This window comes from Sorex fumeus, unplaced genomic scaffold, assembly GCF_029834395.1.
Source record: "Sorex fumeus unplaced genomic scaffold, SorFum_2.1 ptg000008l, whole genome shotgun sequence".
Classification (NCBI taxonomy): Eukaryota; Metazoa; Chordata; class Mammalia; order Eulipotyphla; family Soricidae; genus Sorex; species Sorex fumeus.
This window is the reverse complement of record NW_026606065.1, coordinates 28,842,180-28,861,108: the sequence shown is the minus strand read 5'-3', so window position 1 is coordinate 28,861,108 and position 18,929 is coordinate 28,842,180. Positions and strand designations below refer to the sequence as shown.

Here is an 18,929-nt window from a genome sequence, read left to right as displayed (position 1 = left end):
CTAGCACTTCCTTAATCCAAACTGTTTCTTTAAAGTTGGCATGCCCCATTAACATTTTTTTTAAAGATAATTTTAAAAAAAATTTTAGTTTTAGGGACACACCTCGCTGTGTTCAGGGCTTACTTTTGGCTCTGGGCTAAGTGAAGGGAATGAAACTCGGCTTGGCTTCCATCTGGGACTATCTCTCTCAGCCCCCTGGACAGTCCCTTTCAGAAGAGTAATACAGTGAACTGTGGGATTATTTTAAATACAAAGTATTCACAAAGGTCTTAGCTTGCCTTCTGTTAACTGCTTTGTAGAGGGTCGCCTCAGTCATCTCCAAATGAATTCAAACATTTATAGCCACATTGTTAAATTTGATGTCATGCTGAAGCTAGTTTTTCTCATACTTCCCAGTTAAGGACTGGAGTCCTGTATTTTCCTTAGCAGTCTCAAAACTCTCCCTCTGCGCACACTGTTTATTCAATTCCACATTCTCCTATGGCTTCAAGGAATGGTGGTAGTTCCCTTAGGTAGAATCATCAGGGAAAGGGTTGAACATCTTTGCTACTACAAATTCAAGATTGCTGTGGGCTGGAGAAATAGTGCACTGGGTATGGTGCTTACTCCGTATGTAACCGACCCAGATTTGGTCCCTGGCACCAGATCACATGGTCACCTGAGCTCCACCAGGAGTGATTCCTGAGCTCTGAGCCGCGAGTAAGCCCTGAGCATGTCTGGGTGTAACCCAAAAGCAAACAAGCAAGAAATACAAGACTACGCCAAGTTTCCTGATGCAGTATCAGGATTTACCTAGAAATAGGTTCCATACATTTTTACCTGCATATTTTGTACTATAAATATATTATTAAATCTGGCATCATTGAGCAGTGTGTTTTACAGGTTAGGAAATATTAAGACCACCTTTTGTTTTGGCTCCTTAGTCACACCCAGAGGTGCTCAGGGGTTACTTCTGGTGGTGCTTGGGGTACCATATGGGATATGGTGATAGAACCCAGGTTGGTCTCATGTAAGACAAACATCCTGCACACTGCACTATTGCTCCGGCCCCTAAGATCTATTTATAAATGAACAACGGATAAACTATGGTATATCTACACAATAAAATACTATGCAGCTGTTAGGAAAAATGAAGTCATGAAATTCACTTATAAATGGATGAATATGGAGAATATCACACTGAGTGAAATGAGTCAGCAGAGGGACAAACATGGAATGATTGCACTCATTTGTGGGGCATAAAATAGCATAATACGAGACTAACCCAAAGACAATAGAAACATTGGCCAGGAGGATTGGTCCACTGTTGGAAGCCTGTCTTGGGTGCTGGGGGAGAAGGGATTTGGGATAGAGAAGGAATCACTATAGCAATGATAGTTGGAAATGATCACTCTGGACAAGAACTGTGCGCTGAGAGTAGGTATAGGAACAATCATGATAATCTCTCAGTATCTGCATTGCAAACCATAAGAGAGAGGGATAGAGAGAGCAGGGTGGAGAGAGAGGAAGAGAGAGAGGGTGAGAGATAGTGAGGGTCAGAGAGAGGAAGAGAGAGATAGAAGAGAGAGAGAGGGAGAGAGGGAGAGAGAGACAGAGGGAGAGACAGAGACAGAGACAGAGACAGAGACAGAGAAAGAGCCTGCCAAAGAGTTGATTTAGACTGGGGGTCAGGGGAGAAAAACTGGGGTCACTGGGGAAATGTAGAAACATTCACTGGTTTTAGCTTTAGGTGTTGGAACGTTGTATGACTGAAATGGATCATGAACAGCTTTGTAACTGTGTATCACACCATGATTCAATTAAACACAAAACAAAACAGGACAGCAAATCATCCAGCTTCCAGGAAGGTAGGAATGAGTTTATTGTTCTTGTTTTCACTGTCCCCAGAGGCAAACTTTTTCAATCAAGTGCTCACTTATCGATTCATATGTGTATTGATCATCCAGGCTCTTTTTCTATCCACAACACTTTCAATGTTCATAGGTTTGCAAATTTTTTATGGTGGCATTTTGTCTTATCAGTATTTGGAGCTATAGATATTAAAACCATTCATCTTGGTCAGTCCTAAAAACTACAATTATTTCCCCTTGAGTCAATGGTCTGTTTTAAACATTTCAGTGATTTGAGGGCCACCTGAAATTGAATATGTTCACATGTACTGATCTTTATCTTTAAACATTTCTTCTTTAACCTTTACATATTTAATACAACTTGAGAAGGATTTAATAATATAGTTTCTCAGGGACATACTATTTTCCTATTTAGACAATATTTATTTAGTGAAAATTTTCTTCATGAAGGTGTTACTGTTAGCTTGTAAATTTTACTTCTGTGAATTTAATAATGGTTACTAATACAGATGCACTTTTAGTACTTAGTTATATATGTATATATATGCATATATGTTTATACCTTCTCTATTTGGTTCTGTTGAAGAAATAAGCTATTACTTAATCTACACTGATTTTTATATCTATTTTACCAAAAACTTCAATTAATTCTATATTTTTAATAACCCCCACCACCCAGAGACTTATAAAAATTTGTGTAAAAGCAAATGAAATTATGAGCAGATGGTGATTTTTTATGATTTATTTTGGAGTTAATTGCATTAATCCTTCTGCAATAATGGGAAAGTCATATAATATATAGTTTCTGTCAAATTTTAGCAACAACACCTGGGTTTTTTCCAGGAACATACAGATGGTCAACATCGAAGACTCTTGTGATACATTGCATTGTCTTAGTGAATTAAAGCCTCATACTCTGAAAACAGGCAGGAAGAAAAAGAAAAATATTATATGTGACAGAGCTATTCCTAACACAACCACTATATAGGAATGCTGAAAAATTTTCAGTGGATAAGGAGCAAATGATGAATTCTTCCTATTTCTACTTTATTATTTAATCTATCATCTATTAATTAGCTTACTACTTTCTACTTAAAAAACTTTTAATAAGCTATTCAAAGTACATCTTGCTTTTGCATGCTCAAAAATGATTTTTCCCTATATATCTGATTAATTTTCCCGGCCCCATTTGTTGAAGAGGTTTTCCTGATGTCCTTCATAATTTCCACTCCGTTGACAAAGATGAACTGACCACATACCTGAGGATCTGTCTCTGGACTCTCAATCAAATTCCCTGAGTCGGCAAGTCTGTCCTCATTCCAGTACCGCACTGTTTTGATTACTGCAGATTTATAGTATAATTTAAGATTTGGGAAAGATCAGCCTCCAATATTTCCTAGAATTGCTTTGACTATTCTGGAGGTTTTATTACTACATATAAATTTCAACAGCATTTGACCTTATGTCTTTTTAAAATGTCACAAATATTTTTATAATGGCTGTATTGAATCTGCATAATGCTTTGGACAAGATTGTCATTTTGTCCAATATAAATCCTTGCAACCTATGAATAGGGGATTTGCTTTAATTTATTTGTGTCTTACCCCTTTCTAACACCACGTACAGAAGTCAAAACAAAATGGATTAAAGGCCCTGATATCAGATCCAAATCCATAAATCATACTGAAGAAAGCAGAATACTTAACAACACAGAGATTTTCAGAAATTCAATGCCAAATGCCAAGCAAACAGAAGCAAAGATAAATGTATGGGACTATATCAAACTAAGCAGCTTCTGCCCCACAAAATAAACGATGACCAGAATAAAAAGACACCTCACAGACTGTAAGAAAATACTTGCTCACCCCTCATCTGAAAAAGGATTAACAGCCAAGATTTAAAAGCACTGCTAAGTGCCATAAAGGCAGTGGGTGGGGTGGTGGGATGGTGGGAGGGATACTGGGGACATTGGTGGTGGGAGATGTGCACTGGTGGAGGAATGATGTTTGATCATTGTATGACTGAAAATCAATTATGAAAGCTTTGTAACTGTATCTCATGGTGATTCAATAAAAAACATATAAAAGCACTGGTAAAACTTTACAACAACGACAAAACCCAAACAACCCTATCAAAAAATGGGGGGACAAGATGAAGAGAAACTTCCTCAAAGAAGTGACACCGACATATAAGGCGTATGAAAAAATGCTTTGCGTTACTCATCATCAGGGAAATATAAATCAAGACAACAGTAAGATAACACCTCACACCAATGAGACTGGCAAATGTCACAAACAAAACAAACACTGTCCTCCCGTTGTTCATCGATTTTGCTTGAGCGGGCCTAGTAACGTCTCCATTTTGAGACTTCTTGTTACTGTGTTTGGCATATTGAATACATCACGGGTAGCTTGCCAGGCTCTCCGAGACAGGCCAAGGAATCGAACCTGGCTCTGCCGGGCTGGCTGCGCGCAAGGCAGATGCCCTACCGCTGTGCTATCACTCAAGAGAACAAAAGTAATCCACATTGGTGTGGATGTGAAGAAAAAGGGAACCTCCTCACTCATTTTGTGGGTGGCAATGTGGACAGGTCCAACCATTTTGGGAAACAGTATGGAAACTCCTCCAAACACTAGGCATTGAGCTTCTTTATGATCTGACAATTCCACTTTTTGGCATCTACTCCAAGGATCCAAAAATCTATTCAAAAAAGATATTTGAACTCCTATGTTCATGCAGTACTAGTGACGGCAATGAATAGCCAAAATCTGGAAATAATCCAACTGTCCAAGAATAGACGACCAGACAAAGAAAAACTGTAGAATGTATATCATAATGGAATATTACTTGGCTGTCAGAAAAAATGAAATCCTGCAATTTTGCTGCGACATAGGTGGATCTGAAGTTTATCATCCTGAGAGAAATTAGTCAGAAGGAGAGGGCCAAGCACAGACTGTTCTCTCTTCTGTGTGGGATAGAAAGATCCATAGTGGGAGAATAACACTTGCTTAAAGTCAACAGAAGCTGAGAATTGGTCTTCAATAAGTAGGAGTTTGCCACAGGGGGTGATAGCGGGAGTGGGGGGTTTGGGGACACTGAGACAATAGTGGAGGGCAGTGGACATTGGGGAAGGGTGGGATGCTGGAATGTTTTGTGCATAAAATCTTACCATTATCAGTATTGTAAATTATAGGACTTAAAAATGAAATTTTAAAAAATGTTTCTTTCTTATATACACAAGCAAGAAGGGTTGCCAGAATATACCTAGGACTATAACCCCTTTTCATTTATTTTTTTCTATTTTTTTATTTTTATAAAGTTGTTCACAATATTTGATTACATTTAATATGCAAACACCAATCCCACCATCATTACACCTTCCCATAAACATATTTCCATCCCAAACCCCAAACCCTGTCCCTTAAGCAGAACTGGAATAGTTTATTTTGTATTGCTTGTTATGAATAATTCACTAAAAATGAGATAATGAGACAAAAAATGGTTTCTTTTTGGAAAGTGTGTAAAGACTGTTGTATTTAACTCAGGAGCCACTAAGTCCTTCTATAAGATATTAGAACATGTTGTTTAATATCAACAACATGTGTGCATATATGTAATCTGTGTGAATGTGTATATATATATGTATAAATATCTTTCCCCCTAAGATTGGTTGCCTTATACTTTAAACCGCATCAAATGTGGTGTATTAATGGTGTATTAATATACCAAGTATATACTCTTGGTATATTAGTGGTGTAAGTCCAGAAATAGATTCATTCCTGGGTCAGGCTCGTCCGAGCATGTGGAGAATGGCTGTGAGCCTGGAGGTGATTGAGTTCTGAAGGTATCTGGCTCCCAGGGCTGGCTCTTTTGGGGCAGGGAGGGGCCTCACCTGGCCCCTCTTGGTTGCCCAGATGAAATAGCCTGGCACAGGATCTGGAGGCATGGCAATGGCATATTGTTCTGTGCTCTCTTCCAAGGTATTTAGCCAGTAGGGCATTTGCCTTGCAGGAGGCTGACCCAGGTTCGATTCCTTCATCCCTCTTGGAGAACCTGGCAAGCTTCTAAGAGTATTACATGCACACAGCAGAGCCTGGCAAGCTCCCTGTGGTGTATTTGATGTGCTAAAAACAGTTAACAACAAGTTTCACAATGGAGACATTACTGGGCCCCACGCTCAAGCAAATCAATGAACAATGGGAGGACAGTGCTACAGTGCTATATCATGGCCTTTAATGAGATTATATGGTTCCAGTGACAGCTTGTAAATATGACTGCTGAGCTGCCAGAAATAGAAGGAGATGGGGGAAGGTCACCATTCCTGGTTCCGTTGAGCCTGGAGTTTTCAGTCACAATCCCTGGATACCCGGGTTTCTCTTTCTAGTTTTAATGAAATGTTTCAATCCACCAAGGTGTGCTCAGACCTGTGTAGGCAACTGTTCTTTTCCCATTCATTAGCATTTTCTCCTATTGGTTCCATATTTTTTCATGGATGTAGCATGCACATATGACTCTATGGCTTTCCCTCCTGATTTCTACCCTTCCTTGGATAGTCACTGTCACTGTCCTCTCATTGTTCATCGATTTTCTCAAGTGGGCCCAGTAACATCTCCATCGTAGACTTTGTCGTTACTGTGTTTGGCATATTGAATATGTCACGGGTAGCTTGTCAGGCTTTGCCGTGTGGGCGAGATACTCTCTGTAGCTTGCCAGGCTCTCTGAGAGGGGCAGAGGAATCGAACTCGGTCAGCCATGTAGGCTGCTTGCAAGGCAAACACCCTACCTGCTGTGCTATCACTCCAGTGCAACCTTGGATGGTATTTTCCCATAATAAAAGGTGTGCAATGAACAAATTTTCAGTTTATTTTTGTGAAAATTCCAAACCTTTAGGAAATCCCTACCATGCTTTAATTACCAGTGCTGAGACCATGGAAACTGATCTATCCCCTCATCCATCCGTTCCCTCGGGCTGAGACTCTCCTGAGCTAGGTGCTCCCCTTGGACTGCTCAGCTCTGTTCTGGGTCCCTCTGTGGCAGAGTGATACTCCTTTGCTTGCTTGCAGCTCCATGTTCTTGGACTTTTTGCCATCGGTGCTCTTGTAAGCAGTGGCAGAGGAGTGATAGCAGAGGGCACTGTGGTGTTTGGTGGCAATTAAGAGTCTCTTCGCTGAGCAGCTGGGCTGGAGCGATAGCAGAGCGGGTAGGGCGTTCGCCTTACAAGCGGCCAACATGGCCGACCCGAGTTCGATTCCTCCGCCCCTCTCGGAGAGCCCAGCAAGCTACCGAGAGTATTCGATATGCCAGACACAGTAACAACAAAGTCTACAATGGAGACGTTACTGGGCCCGCTCGAGCAAATCGACGATCAACGGGAGGGCCTTTACCTTTACCTTTACCTTTCGCTGAGCAGCTAGAGGAAGTGGCTCTGTGTCAAGCATCATTCCCAGCCAGGCGCTGCTGGGGATTCTCCCAATTTCACTCTGCGAGATTAGCAGGAGCCTCTGGGATCCCTCTGGACCACAGTCTTTCTTCAGCAGATGAACTTTTTATTTGCAGGGAATTCCTGACGCACCGGGAATCTCTGCTCTGTGCTTAGGAGAGGCAACCCTTGTCGGTACTGGTTTCTTAGTCCACAACTGTAACAGTGTCAGGACCTGCTCTGGGCTTTCATAATCCCAGGGCATCTCTGGCAAAACTAAAACACAGCGGGGTCCATCTGAGGGCACCGTCCATAGCTGACTGGAAGCTTGGGGAGCGTGTATTCCTTTAATAATTCTTCCCCATGAGCCTTATTACTCCTCCTTTCCTTCATTCTTATTTCCAGAAAAGGATTTTATTCCACAGGAAGAAATGCTATTCACACCCAAGTGCTCCCCCATCTTTTTTTTATTTAAAAAAGCAGGCAACTACCGATCAATGTACCAAATGAATCTAAAGAGATTGTCTAATTATATATAAATACTATTAATCACTTTACTTACTTTGCATTGACTATCAAAAAGACAGATGGAGTGTGTTTAAATGATAGTATTTCATAATCAAATATTCAGCTGGATCCATTTGCATTTTTATTTTCTCTGTGGGAAAACTATATGCTTTTCGAAGGCACTGAAAGGCACTAAAAAAGGATTTAGCAAACTGTTATGCGATTAGACATAAATACCGACGTTCCCACCGGTTCTCCGACTAGCACTCCAGATTCCGATTCTCCTGAGATCCAATACCTATTCTTAACCTAACTTGTTGATTGTTACAAACTAGTACAGAACAGCTCCCTGAGAAACATAAATCCCAAATATGTCTGGAAGTGTGTCTCCCTCAGAACTATGGATTTTCTGGGTGTCAGGAGAAATATGTTCCAGAAAGAAAGGAGAGATTCAAAGTAAGGGGATGTGCTCCTGCATTGGCCAGCTGCTGATGCCCAGGTGAGCTGGCCCAGGGTGTAATTTTCACACAGAGGACAGGGACATCTCAGTGCCAGCCTCGTGCAGTTGGCCCTGCCCGCATAGTAGCTGGACAGGGAGGGGAAAAAACCGGGGCTTGCTGTGGGCTGGGAGAAGGAAAAAGCTACCAAACTGCCTGAGAGGGTCCCTAAAAGTCACCTGAGCAAGTGTCTGAGCTGGGCTGCTGCCAATACCAAGCAGGCTGCCCTGCAGAAGGGTCTCTGTCCCTCACTTCCTGGCTGAGGCCCTGCCTCTGGGACCCCCACATGGAGCAAGTCAGACTAGGACCTAGGACCGTTCCCGTGTCTCAGACCCTCCTTCTCTCCACTGCTGGCGAGCGCCCACACACTGGAACTGGCCCAGTTCTCAGCAGGAAGTTAAGATGGGATGCGCCTACTATGCTTTCCACAATGACTTTCCACACAGAATGAGAAGGATAAATGTGGGAACACCCTGCAGTAAGGACCACAGAACCTGATGGAATAGCCTGATGACTTAGAGCACCTGCCATGCCAACAGGGAGGAGTTCGAATCCTTGGTTTCCCACGTGTGGCCAGAAGGTGCCTGGTAGTTGGAGTTTGGACAGGAGGCATTCTTGGATTCCTGGCACTGCAATTAATTTCCTGATTTCTAGTGGCCAGGCCTGTGCAAGCACTGTCATAGGGGGTGAGCCCCAGCAAGTTCTAGAACCAAAATGGTGTGGGAGCCCCACAACAGGGCATGGGACGAATATTGAGCACATATATGAGCACTTTGGTGAGCTCAGGGAGCATCACCACCACCACAGCTTGCTCACCAAACCAAGGAACATGACCCTCAATGAGCATGTGCGTGCATACCACAGCAGAAGGAGTGCCGACCAGGGTGATCACTGTGGTCCAGAGGGTTAGATGATCACTGCATGTGTGTCAGCCACATGTGCAAGCCTATGTCGTCACAGCTGATAGTACATGCAAGGGAAGAGCAACAGGGATACCAAATAATGAGAGAGAAAAATCAAATCATTGGCAATCATTAAAAACACTTGGTTTTTCCCTGGGGACATTGGTGGTGGGAAATGCACACTGGGATGGATGTTGGAACATTATATGACTGAAAACCAATCACGAACAACTTTGGAACTGTGTATCTCAGGGTGGTTCAGTTTTTAAAAGGTGGGTGGGGGGAGAATAAAGACAAATAATGGAAAGACAAAAAAACCTCATTCTTTTCATTTTACATTTTTAGGGGGGTACACCAACCTTTGCTCAGGGTTGACTCTTGGATTTGTGCTCAGGAAGAGCTCCTGGTAGGTTTCGGGGTACTCTAGATGGTGCTGGGGATTAGCAAACCCAGTTTAGCTGCATGCAAGGCAAGTCCCTGACTTGGTGTGCTATCTCTCTGGATCATCTTAACAACCCTCTTGTCACTGTATTTTTCAACTTTTAAAAATAACACTATGCCAGGAATCTTTTTATTTCTTTCTTTATATTTCTTTCATTTTTTTTGTGGGATTCATGACCAGTGGTGCTTAGGGATCATAGGGAACACATCCAGCAGGGTGCTAGAGATTAAACTCTGGGCTTCAACATGTAAGGTGTGTGTCTGAGACACACCTCTGGTGGTACACGTCCCCTTAGATCATTTACTTTGAATCAGCACCCCATATGGGAGTCAAATAGCACAAATACATTGTGTCAATAGACAACATACATCTATTACTACTACATACAAAAAAATCATACTTCTGCCTCCTCCAGACAAATTTTACAGTCCTTAGATCTGTCTTTTCTCTCTCTGTTGTGATCTGCTCTATAAATACTGCTTGTTTCTTGTGTCAACACAGCTGAGTTGAACTAGCAGTTTCAGGAATGCAGGTTCTGAGTTCTTTAAACACCATCTCTTCTTGTTTTTCTTCCAAATTTCCATCCTTTAATAATGCATATCCTACTTAATGAAAATAACAACAAAACTTTTTTTCAAGAAAATTATTGATCATGAATGAAGACAAAAATTAAAGGTGTCATTGTTCAAAGAAACAGGATGATATTTGTTCTCAGGACACTTTAACTTGTGAAAAGATTTTCCTTGAATGTAAAAAGGGCAGGACATTAGCTTCAAATACTTGTTTTCCGAAAGAGCTTGTTATATGATTTGTGAGGCTAGCTGTTAAAATAAGACAACTGCCAAATCTCTGAAGCCAAATAGAAAACTGAAAGGAAAATGACTGCCCTTTTAATTCAATGAATAATGTAAAGACATTTAAAGGTGACAAATTATAAATGAACTGATCCCCCTATTCAGAGTTGAAAAAATAAAATGGTAGAAATACTACCCATATGTGGGAATATATTTAAATTATATTGCCTCAAATGTAGGTTACAGCCTCTACTTTATAGTTTTAAAGAAGCATAATGTATATTCATGAGAAAGTTAATGCACATTTATCACCAAACATTATAAAACTAAACTCCACGAGAAACTCAATTCAGGTAACCCTATTTTCCTGAGTGATAAATGAAATAACATTGAAGTAAAAGATCACTACATAATCCTAAAGGTACCCGATACAGATCTACTCTTGGTTTGTAATATAGAGTTGAAGAGTCAACTTTTAAGACAGATGGCTGAACACTCAAGAATCTGATAATTACATTATTTTTCACTTTACCAAGATAATGCCAAAATCCTTTAAAAGCATACAAACAAAGTTATTGTCAGAAGAAAATTAATTAGTTTTCCAGAAAAGTCAACTAAACAATGAAAATGTGAAAGGATGCTGGTTTAAAAAAAATGAGTTACTTTTTAAAAAATGGTCATTTCTTAAAATTAATTAGCTGAAATATGGGAACTGGATTTTTTGGAAGCAACATAGATGACTCTTTTACTTAATTTCATTTTAACAAATATCATAAAACCAATCTCAGAGGCTCATAAGTTACTTTAGGAAAATGCTTCCCACAGATGGCAAAATGAGTCTGTTTTATGAACACCCCTTTGTTTGAAACACACAACAATCAGAGACTAAAAGGAAACTTGAGATACCTTAGGGTTGTAACCCAGTTGAATTTCTCAGTGACCACAAATGTGACAGACACATAGAAGTTGAGAGCAAGTGTCTCCTCTAGGAGAGTATAAACACTCATGCACCAGGTGGGGGTCAAGATAAGAAGAAGCCCCCTCCTTAGGAGAAAACAATGTGACCTATGACCCAAGGTCAATACACACAAGAAGTTGCAGGCCTAGAGAGATAGGAGGATACATAAGCTCATTATAAAAAGAACGAGATCAGTCATGTGACTGATAACAAGAAATGCCTCATTTCCAATATCACAAGGGCCAGCATCCTCTAAACGCCTTTTCAAAACCCAGTTATGTGATCCAGAGAGACAGTTTTAACTTCTGAATAAAATTATCTGAACCAATCATGAAAAAAAACATTACTTTGTTGGAAAACTGGGTGGTGGATATTGAAAAAAAATGCTAACTTTCTCTCTATGTTGAAATTTATGAATTTTGATAATTAAATAAATGTGAAATTCAAGACAGATACTCAAGAGATCCTTAGATCAAGAATTATGATCACTCATGGCAAAATAACCATATATAATTAAAGCGGGATCCAACTTGCACTGGGTTTCCTTGGCATAGTGTGAAGAGGTCCATTCTTGCCGAAATGTAAAATGAATTTAATTTTAGCATCTTTGGTTTGGCTTTTATTTACTTACTTTTTAAAAAATACAATAAATAAAAAAAAGAAAAAAAGAAAAAATACTTTTATTGAATCATCATGAGATATACAGTTTAAAAGTTGTTCAAGATTGAGTCTCAGTCAATATTACATAACCCGTCCCTTCACCAATGAATTTCCCACTACAATGTCCCCAGTTTCCTTCCTGCCCCCTATCCCAGCACTGCCCCTTCCCAGACTGCCTCTATGGCAAATACGTTGCTTCCCCGCCCCCAATCTCTGTTTCTGTCTCTGTCTCTGTCTGTCCTCTCTCTCTCTCTCTCTCTCTCTCTCTCTCTCTCTCTCTCTCTCTCTCTCTCTCTCACACACACACACACACACACAGACACACACACACATTTTCCTTCTAGGCACTGGAGTCTTGTAATCTGCAGTACTGTGCCTATATACTGTTAGAATACTGTTACTGAAAGGGTATCATGCACATCCCTTTACTTCCTTTGGGAACTGTTTGTGTTCTGAGTGATCATTTCCAACTACCATAGATACAGTGGCCCCTTCTCTGCCCTAACAGCCATCACCCTTCCCCTGGGTGGCAATCTTCCTATCATGCAACTACACTCACTTTCTCAAGCTACCTGTGATCTCAGAGAATGACTCTGATCAGCTCTGAGCTGAAAACCCCAGAGCTGATCATGGGTCTGTTCTCTGCCAGGATAGAAGTGATGTTCAAGCTTGTAGAAGTGGGGATTCAGTAACTGAACCATTTTGCTGCAGTGATGAAACAAACACTAAGGTATTGTGCAGCTACACCCGCTAGAAAAATTTCTCAGATCAATGACTTAAATTTTTACAAAATATTTCCATCAAAGCACTGTTATTGTGGCAAACAATCTCTTCAGATTCTCATCCACATAGGAGAAATCTCTGGAGGAAGGTGTGGAAGTATGGTGGAGGAGTAAGATACTTGGAGTGAAAAATCTATGGCCAATTTTTTCCCTCTAGCTTCACTTCTGGTCTCCCATCAATTGCCATGGGCAGTGGGCATCCGGGTGCAGTTCTGTAGCTCTGACCTTTCAAGTGGCAGTAGAGGAAGGATTTTATATCCAAGTGGCATCTCTGCAATGACTCAGCATTAGGGAGAAAGATACAGAGCAGTGCATGAGTGTATGATGTTTGGTGAATGACTGTGACTTCCAGAGGAATTCAATCCTCAAAGGGCCTTAAGTTTTGTTGTCGGAAAAGACGCCAGGCATGCAAGCTGAGGGGCAGAGTGGAATCACTGTGCTAGCCAGCCAGGCAGTCCTGCCAGGGAGCCAAACTGCAGAATTGGTGGGCAGAGGACAGGAGATACAGTCTGGAAAATCACGGGATGTTTTATTTAATTTACTGTGTAGTAGCACTGTAGCCCTGTCCTCCCATTGTTCATCGATTTGCTTGAGCGAGCACCAGTAACGTCTCCATTGTGAGACTTTTTGTTACTGGTTTTGGCATATCAAATATGCCACGGGGAGCTTGCCAGACTCTGCCGTGCGGGCAGGATACTCTCAGCAGCTTGCCGGGCTCTCTGAGAGGGACAGAGGAATTGAACCCGGGTCGACTACGTGCAAGGCAAATGCCCTACCTGCTGTGCTATTGCTCCAGTCACTGTGTAGTATGAAACCTAAATGTCATCTCTCTGCTTCTTGTCTTCAAAAGTAAAAGGGACAATGCTCTGAAGTGAGGAGTATGAAACTACCTTTTTATATTCTTCTAACCCTTTCATCAATTTGTGAGTTTCTTAAAAGAAGACGTTTTAATAAATTGCTGCTCTTCTGTAAACAACATGGATAAGTTTGTTAAGTGTAGAGCCAATTGGACACACAGAAATACTTAGATATTTTTTGACAAAGAAAATAAACTATTTCTCACAAATCACTATTTTAACAGAGGGAACAAAAACAGTCATTTTAAAATGCAATTATGCTCACAAGAAAACATTATAGTCTCTTAGGTATTGTATAATATTATATTCTTTTAGATCAAAATTAGACTTCAAAATTCTTACAAGAGACTATCTACCTTTACCTTTTACTGTTTATGCATAGCCTAGAAAACAATGAAAAGTTTTTCCCATGTCTTAACTAATTCTAAATTTAGATTAATTATTCCAAAGTTGCATAGCAAGTACCCAGCTTCACAAAAGAATCAGAGCAGCTTAATTTATGCTTAAATATGTTTTTTTGACTCTGAGTTGACTCCTAATGGGTGGAGTGGTTTATTTTGGATTTTCAAAGTAATTTATTCTAGAGTATGTGGGAAATCAAGAAATTACTTCCCTAAAAGCTAATGGCCTTTTGTGATCTGTTTTAAAAATAAGCTTTTTGGAATATTACAGGACCCTATTGCCTTGAACATTGTGTTATTCTAGTCCAAAAATTTGAATTGCTGCTATTATAGTCATTTTGAGGATTAAATGAGATCTTTAATTTCTTTAAAGCAATTGGCAACAGAGCCCCCCAAATGTGGCTATTATTGTTGTATTAGTATATTTAAATTTTGTACATGAGGATGTTAGTTGATACATTTCTTTAGCTGAGAATAAGACTGAGCCCATTGCTTATTTTCATAAGCAAAGTTGAATCGGGATGAATTCAGAGACCATGCTCACTTTTGACATAATGGTAGACAGAATTGATAGAAGGCACAGAGAACTTATGGCACCAAGGTCTAAAATGTTTACCATTCTGGCTCTTCAAGGAAAGGTTTTTAAACAATTTACTTTAACTCGTGTTTAGCAATGATATAATTTTAATAAATGTCAAAAATGCTTTGGACAACTCAGGTACCTCAAATTAATCAACAGAGATGGAATTTATTGTGAATGCATCAGGAGTGCAAGAACAAAGCAGAGCCAAAGGAATTTTTTTAAAGTGAAATAAATTAACACTGCCTAATTTATTAAATAAAATGTAGTTTCAGTGGTTTGGGAAGGGGAAACAATTAGCACACACAAAAGACACAGTAAATTCTGATATATTGTCATCTCTCTGTTGTTGCTGATTAAATACAGGGTCAGGGGTAGCCTGTGAGTCCCATTGGGTGTGGCCAAACTCACCCTTTCCAAATAAGATTTACATACATATAGCATGATTATAAATTGACAAGCCTCTATTGACACATTGAGAGCGATTAATTTAATTAAAATAGGTAAAATTTATTAAGGAAATCTGTCTTGTTGCCATTCCCAAGTGACAGCCTGTATCCTAGAGGATCAATTTAGCATGGTTGAGCACCCACTCTGGCAGGGACATAAAACAAATATTAAATCCCTAATGTTCAGGTTCTCTCAGCAGATAGTTTGCTCTTCCCAGAGAGAAATCACCTAACTCAACCATGTATAATCATTTCTATACCCAGACACTCCTCTGACCGACTCTTTAACATTCTAATATGATTGTCAAGTTCTCCCATCCCAACCTTTCTCCACCCAGACACTTCATTGGACCTTTTGGGATTTTGTTCAACAGGAATCAATTTCATCCACAAGCATGAGCTCCACTCACAAAATCTTTCTATGTCTTTCCCTTGACTGGTTCTGTTTCAATGTCTGTCTTCTGCGTAACCCTAGCTCTTCCCAGATGTTCATTCTCTGATGTCCCAGACAGTTAATGAATGGTGGTGAGGAAGAGATACCCCATCCATCACCGGTACCCTATGAGATGTGTTCTCTCAGCTTGGAATCTCTTTGTACACCTTCTTTCTCCAGGTGGTGGCTCCTCTTTTTATCTCTCCCTCACACATTCCTACAGTTCATTCCCCATAAATTAGTCTTAGGATGGCTGACAGAGTTTAATGCCATTTAAAAAAATTAATTTAGTTTTGTTTTTTTGAGCCACACCTGGCTGTACTCAGGTCTTACTGCTGACTCTGTGCTCAGATATCACTCCTGGTAGGGCTCAGGGACCATAAGGGATGCTGAGGATTGAACCCAGGTCCGCCATGTGCAAGTCAAGTGCCCTGCCCACAGTACTGTTGCTCTTAATGCCCCCATAATGCCATTTGAAAATCAATCCACACCTTACCTTTTGAGAACTTCTCTAATTTTTGCCTTGCCTCCATCGACATGGTTAAGCCATCCACATCCAAAATGCCATCTTAGCTTTTTTAGTCCTTAGCTAGTCAGAGTAGATCTGGAATTCTAAATCATGGATTCCATTCTCTGAAGACCTTTACCTTCCAGTTTTCTTATTCCATCACTACAACCAGGCCTGTTCCATGGTCATCTAGCGAGTCATGATCCTGTCCACTGCCCTTTTCCCTCTCCTTGAATTTTCACTTTACATATCTAATCTAGAACATGAGGCCATCATTTCAGCTCTTGTCCCCGTGACCCAACTTCAGGGATCTCTGCTTTCCTCAGCCACACTAGCCTGAAGGGGGAAAGTCTCCCTTTACATATGACCTTCAAAGTTTCATATCTGTCTATGTGGTTATCACTGTAAACGTCTGGTCTCAATGTCCAGTTGGATCTATGGTGGTGCCCTGATGTATCTTTAGTTGGCTTTTTGCTTTCTCCAGGGTACCTGCTTCTTTGTCCTTCTCTCCGTAAGCTTCCTCCTGTGCCATCTCCTCCTCAGCTTGGATGCATGCCATGCTGCCAACTTCACAGGACAGAAAGAAGTCACTTGATGGGAATTCTTGCAAATTAGACCCTGGGTGCCACTTTCTCCTTGCTTTTGATGTGCACTGGATTGGTACACATTTCTAATTATTTTTTTCAGATGGTATCAGATAGGATGTACAACAATTTCTTCATGATTCTCTCATTTATTCTCAACAACACAAAATCCTTGCTATTGCTTTCTGCCTACATTTCTTGCTACACGATAAGCTCCCTGTATGATTTTGGTTCTTATATCTCATTTGGCAGTGGCATGTCACAGAGACTCTACTTCAGTGAAAATCTAGTTCTAATGACACCTTGCTACAGAAAACAAACCTCCACAAAAAAGAAATTCCTCAGTGACTTAGTGACTTTCACAGAGTTTCTTATATATCTCTAGCTATTTATATTCAATAAGATGTATATATCAATTCTTTTTTAAAAGAAAGTTTGGTGTGGGTGAATTGCATTTTTATAAATCAAATCCATTTTTAAACGCACTGGGATAATTCTGAATCTTGAAGACCACTCAAATATATGACAAATTGATTTTTTAGGTGAAAAATGCTTTGTAATAAAAATAATAAAATTGTGATCTTTCTGCATTTTAAGTTTTCATTTATTGAATTTCTTGTAGTCTAGTGAAGCGGTATACATAGACCTCATTTATATGATGAATGTCTTTTAAAAGAGTTGTTATCTCAATCTATTTTCCCATAGATATGTGATCACTGAATTCTGATATTTATTTTAGAAATAAATTTTTACAGCAGGGAAAAACAGTACTGTTTTCAAAATATTAAGAAACATTTCGGAATCAAATATCAATATAGTAACACAACCAATACATACTATTGCAAAATTCTAATGTGGTAATAGTTTTGAGAAGCTGTAGTCCTCTGTGTAATTACTCAATCACCCTCCTCCCCACTTACCTTTTTTGAGGTATTTTTGCAGTAGAATTTTAAAATAAAATGACTGACTTACCATAGGTTAGCAATAAACTGTAGATTTCAGGAGTATGACTGATGTTTGTCTGTAGCACTCCACCAACCTGCCAGAGCTACACATCACCAGCAAACTGATCCCCTCTGCCCATTCTCTGCCCCACCCCGTGCTTTAGAGCAGGTGGCACTCTCTGAGTTTCAAGCAGAGCAGGAATGATTACACTGACTCTTTCTGTTTGCCGGCAGTGGCCTGACTGGGCTGTCTCCCTTGCCCCTTACTTGTCCTCATTGATCTGAGTCCCTCATTTTCAATCTTCTGAATCAGTAAGAGCTGACACTTGGTGGGAAACAGGCGAAAGCGAGATGAGAAAGGGAGAGGAAAAGAGGCAATGAGGAAAACAGCAGCGGGACAGAAGAGGACAAGATGTGGGGTCCAGTGGCCCCCTTGGCACCTTGATGCATGGAGGAGCTGCCTGGGCCCATGGTGCCAAGAAGAAACTCCACTGGAACTAAAGAGAGCACTTCTTTTTTTTCTTTTGCTTTTTGGGTCACATCCAGCGATGCACAGGGGTTACTCCAGGCTCATGCACTCAGGAATTACTCCTGGTGGTGTTCAGGGGCCCATATGCCATGCTGGGAATTGAACCCACGCGTTGGCCATGTGCAAGGCAAACACCTTACCTGCTGTGCTATTGCTCCAGCCCAAAGAGAGTACTTCTGCAGAGCACACACCAGCCCTGATGAATGCCTAGTAAGGAACTGGCTGAAAGGAATTTTCCCACCTGCAAAAGGCAGTGGAAGCTCACTGTCACCTTGATCTGCGCCCTGGGGCACTGCTCACCTCTGCCAGGTAGAACTCGTCATAATGGCGTCGATAGGTGTCTCCTTTGTGGTAGTTGCTAGCAGCTACAATCACATCCACGGTGACCATGCTCAGGATGAACATGTGGAAAACTGAGGACCGCATCATTTGCTGAGGACACAAAAGAGATTCAACTCTTAGAGAGGAAGCCTGGGATAGAGCGGGCTCATGGGATCTAGACACTGATGGGCAGCACCTTTGTGAGACCCCCCCACCCCCGTGCAGGAACCCCCCCGGGAGCTCCACAGCGCTGAGCAGCAAGACAAGGAGCATCTTTAATTCAGGTGTCAGAGACGTGGTCAGTGATGTAGGTAGTTTCAGAGACTTTGGGGTTAAGAATGGAAAATAGATCTCAAGTACCTCATTTATAGGTCAGCTTTCAATTTTAGTTGTGTAGGAAATATTTATCCATAACACTGGTTATATGGAGAAGTGATTTTTAAAAAGCAGATACAAAAATATAAGCACTGTTTTTACTTTAACAGAAGTGGAAGAAAGATATCGAGGACTAA

General features: G+C 40.6%; 1 protein-coding gene across 2 annotated transcripts in view; it reads right to left on the bottom strand.

The window, feature by feature from the left end:
• The window catches only part of NALCN (sodium leak channel, non-selective), a 353,058-nt gene that overhangs the window by 195,371 nt on the left and 138,758 nt on the right, over window positions 1-18,929 (bottom strand). For both annotated transcript variants that reach the window (XM_056109424.1, XM_056109431.1), the window contains exon 11: window positions 18,397-18,528. In XM_056109424.1, the coding sequence (XP_055965399.1) occupies window positions 18,397-18,528 (132 nt within the window). The remainder of the gene's footprint in view (window positions 1-18,396; window positions 18,529-18,929) is intronic.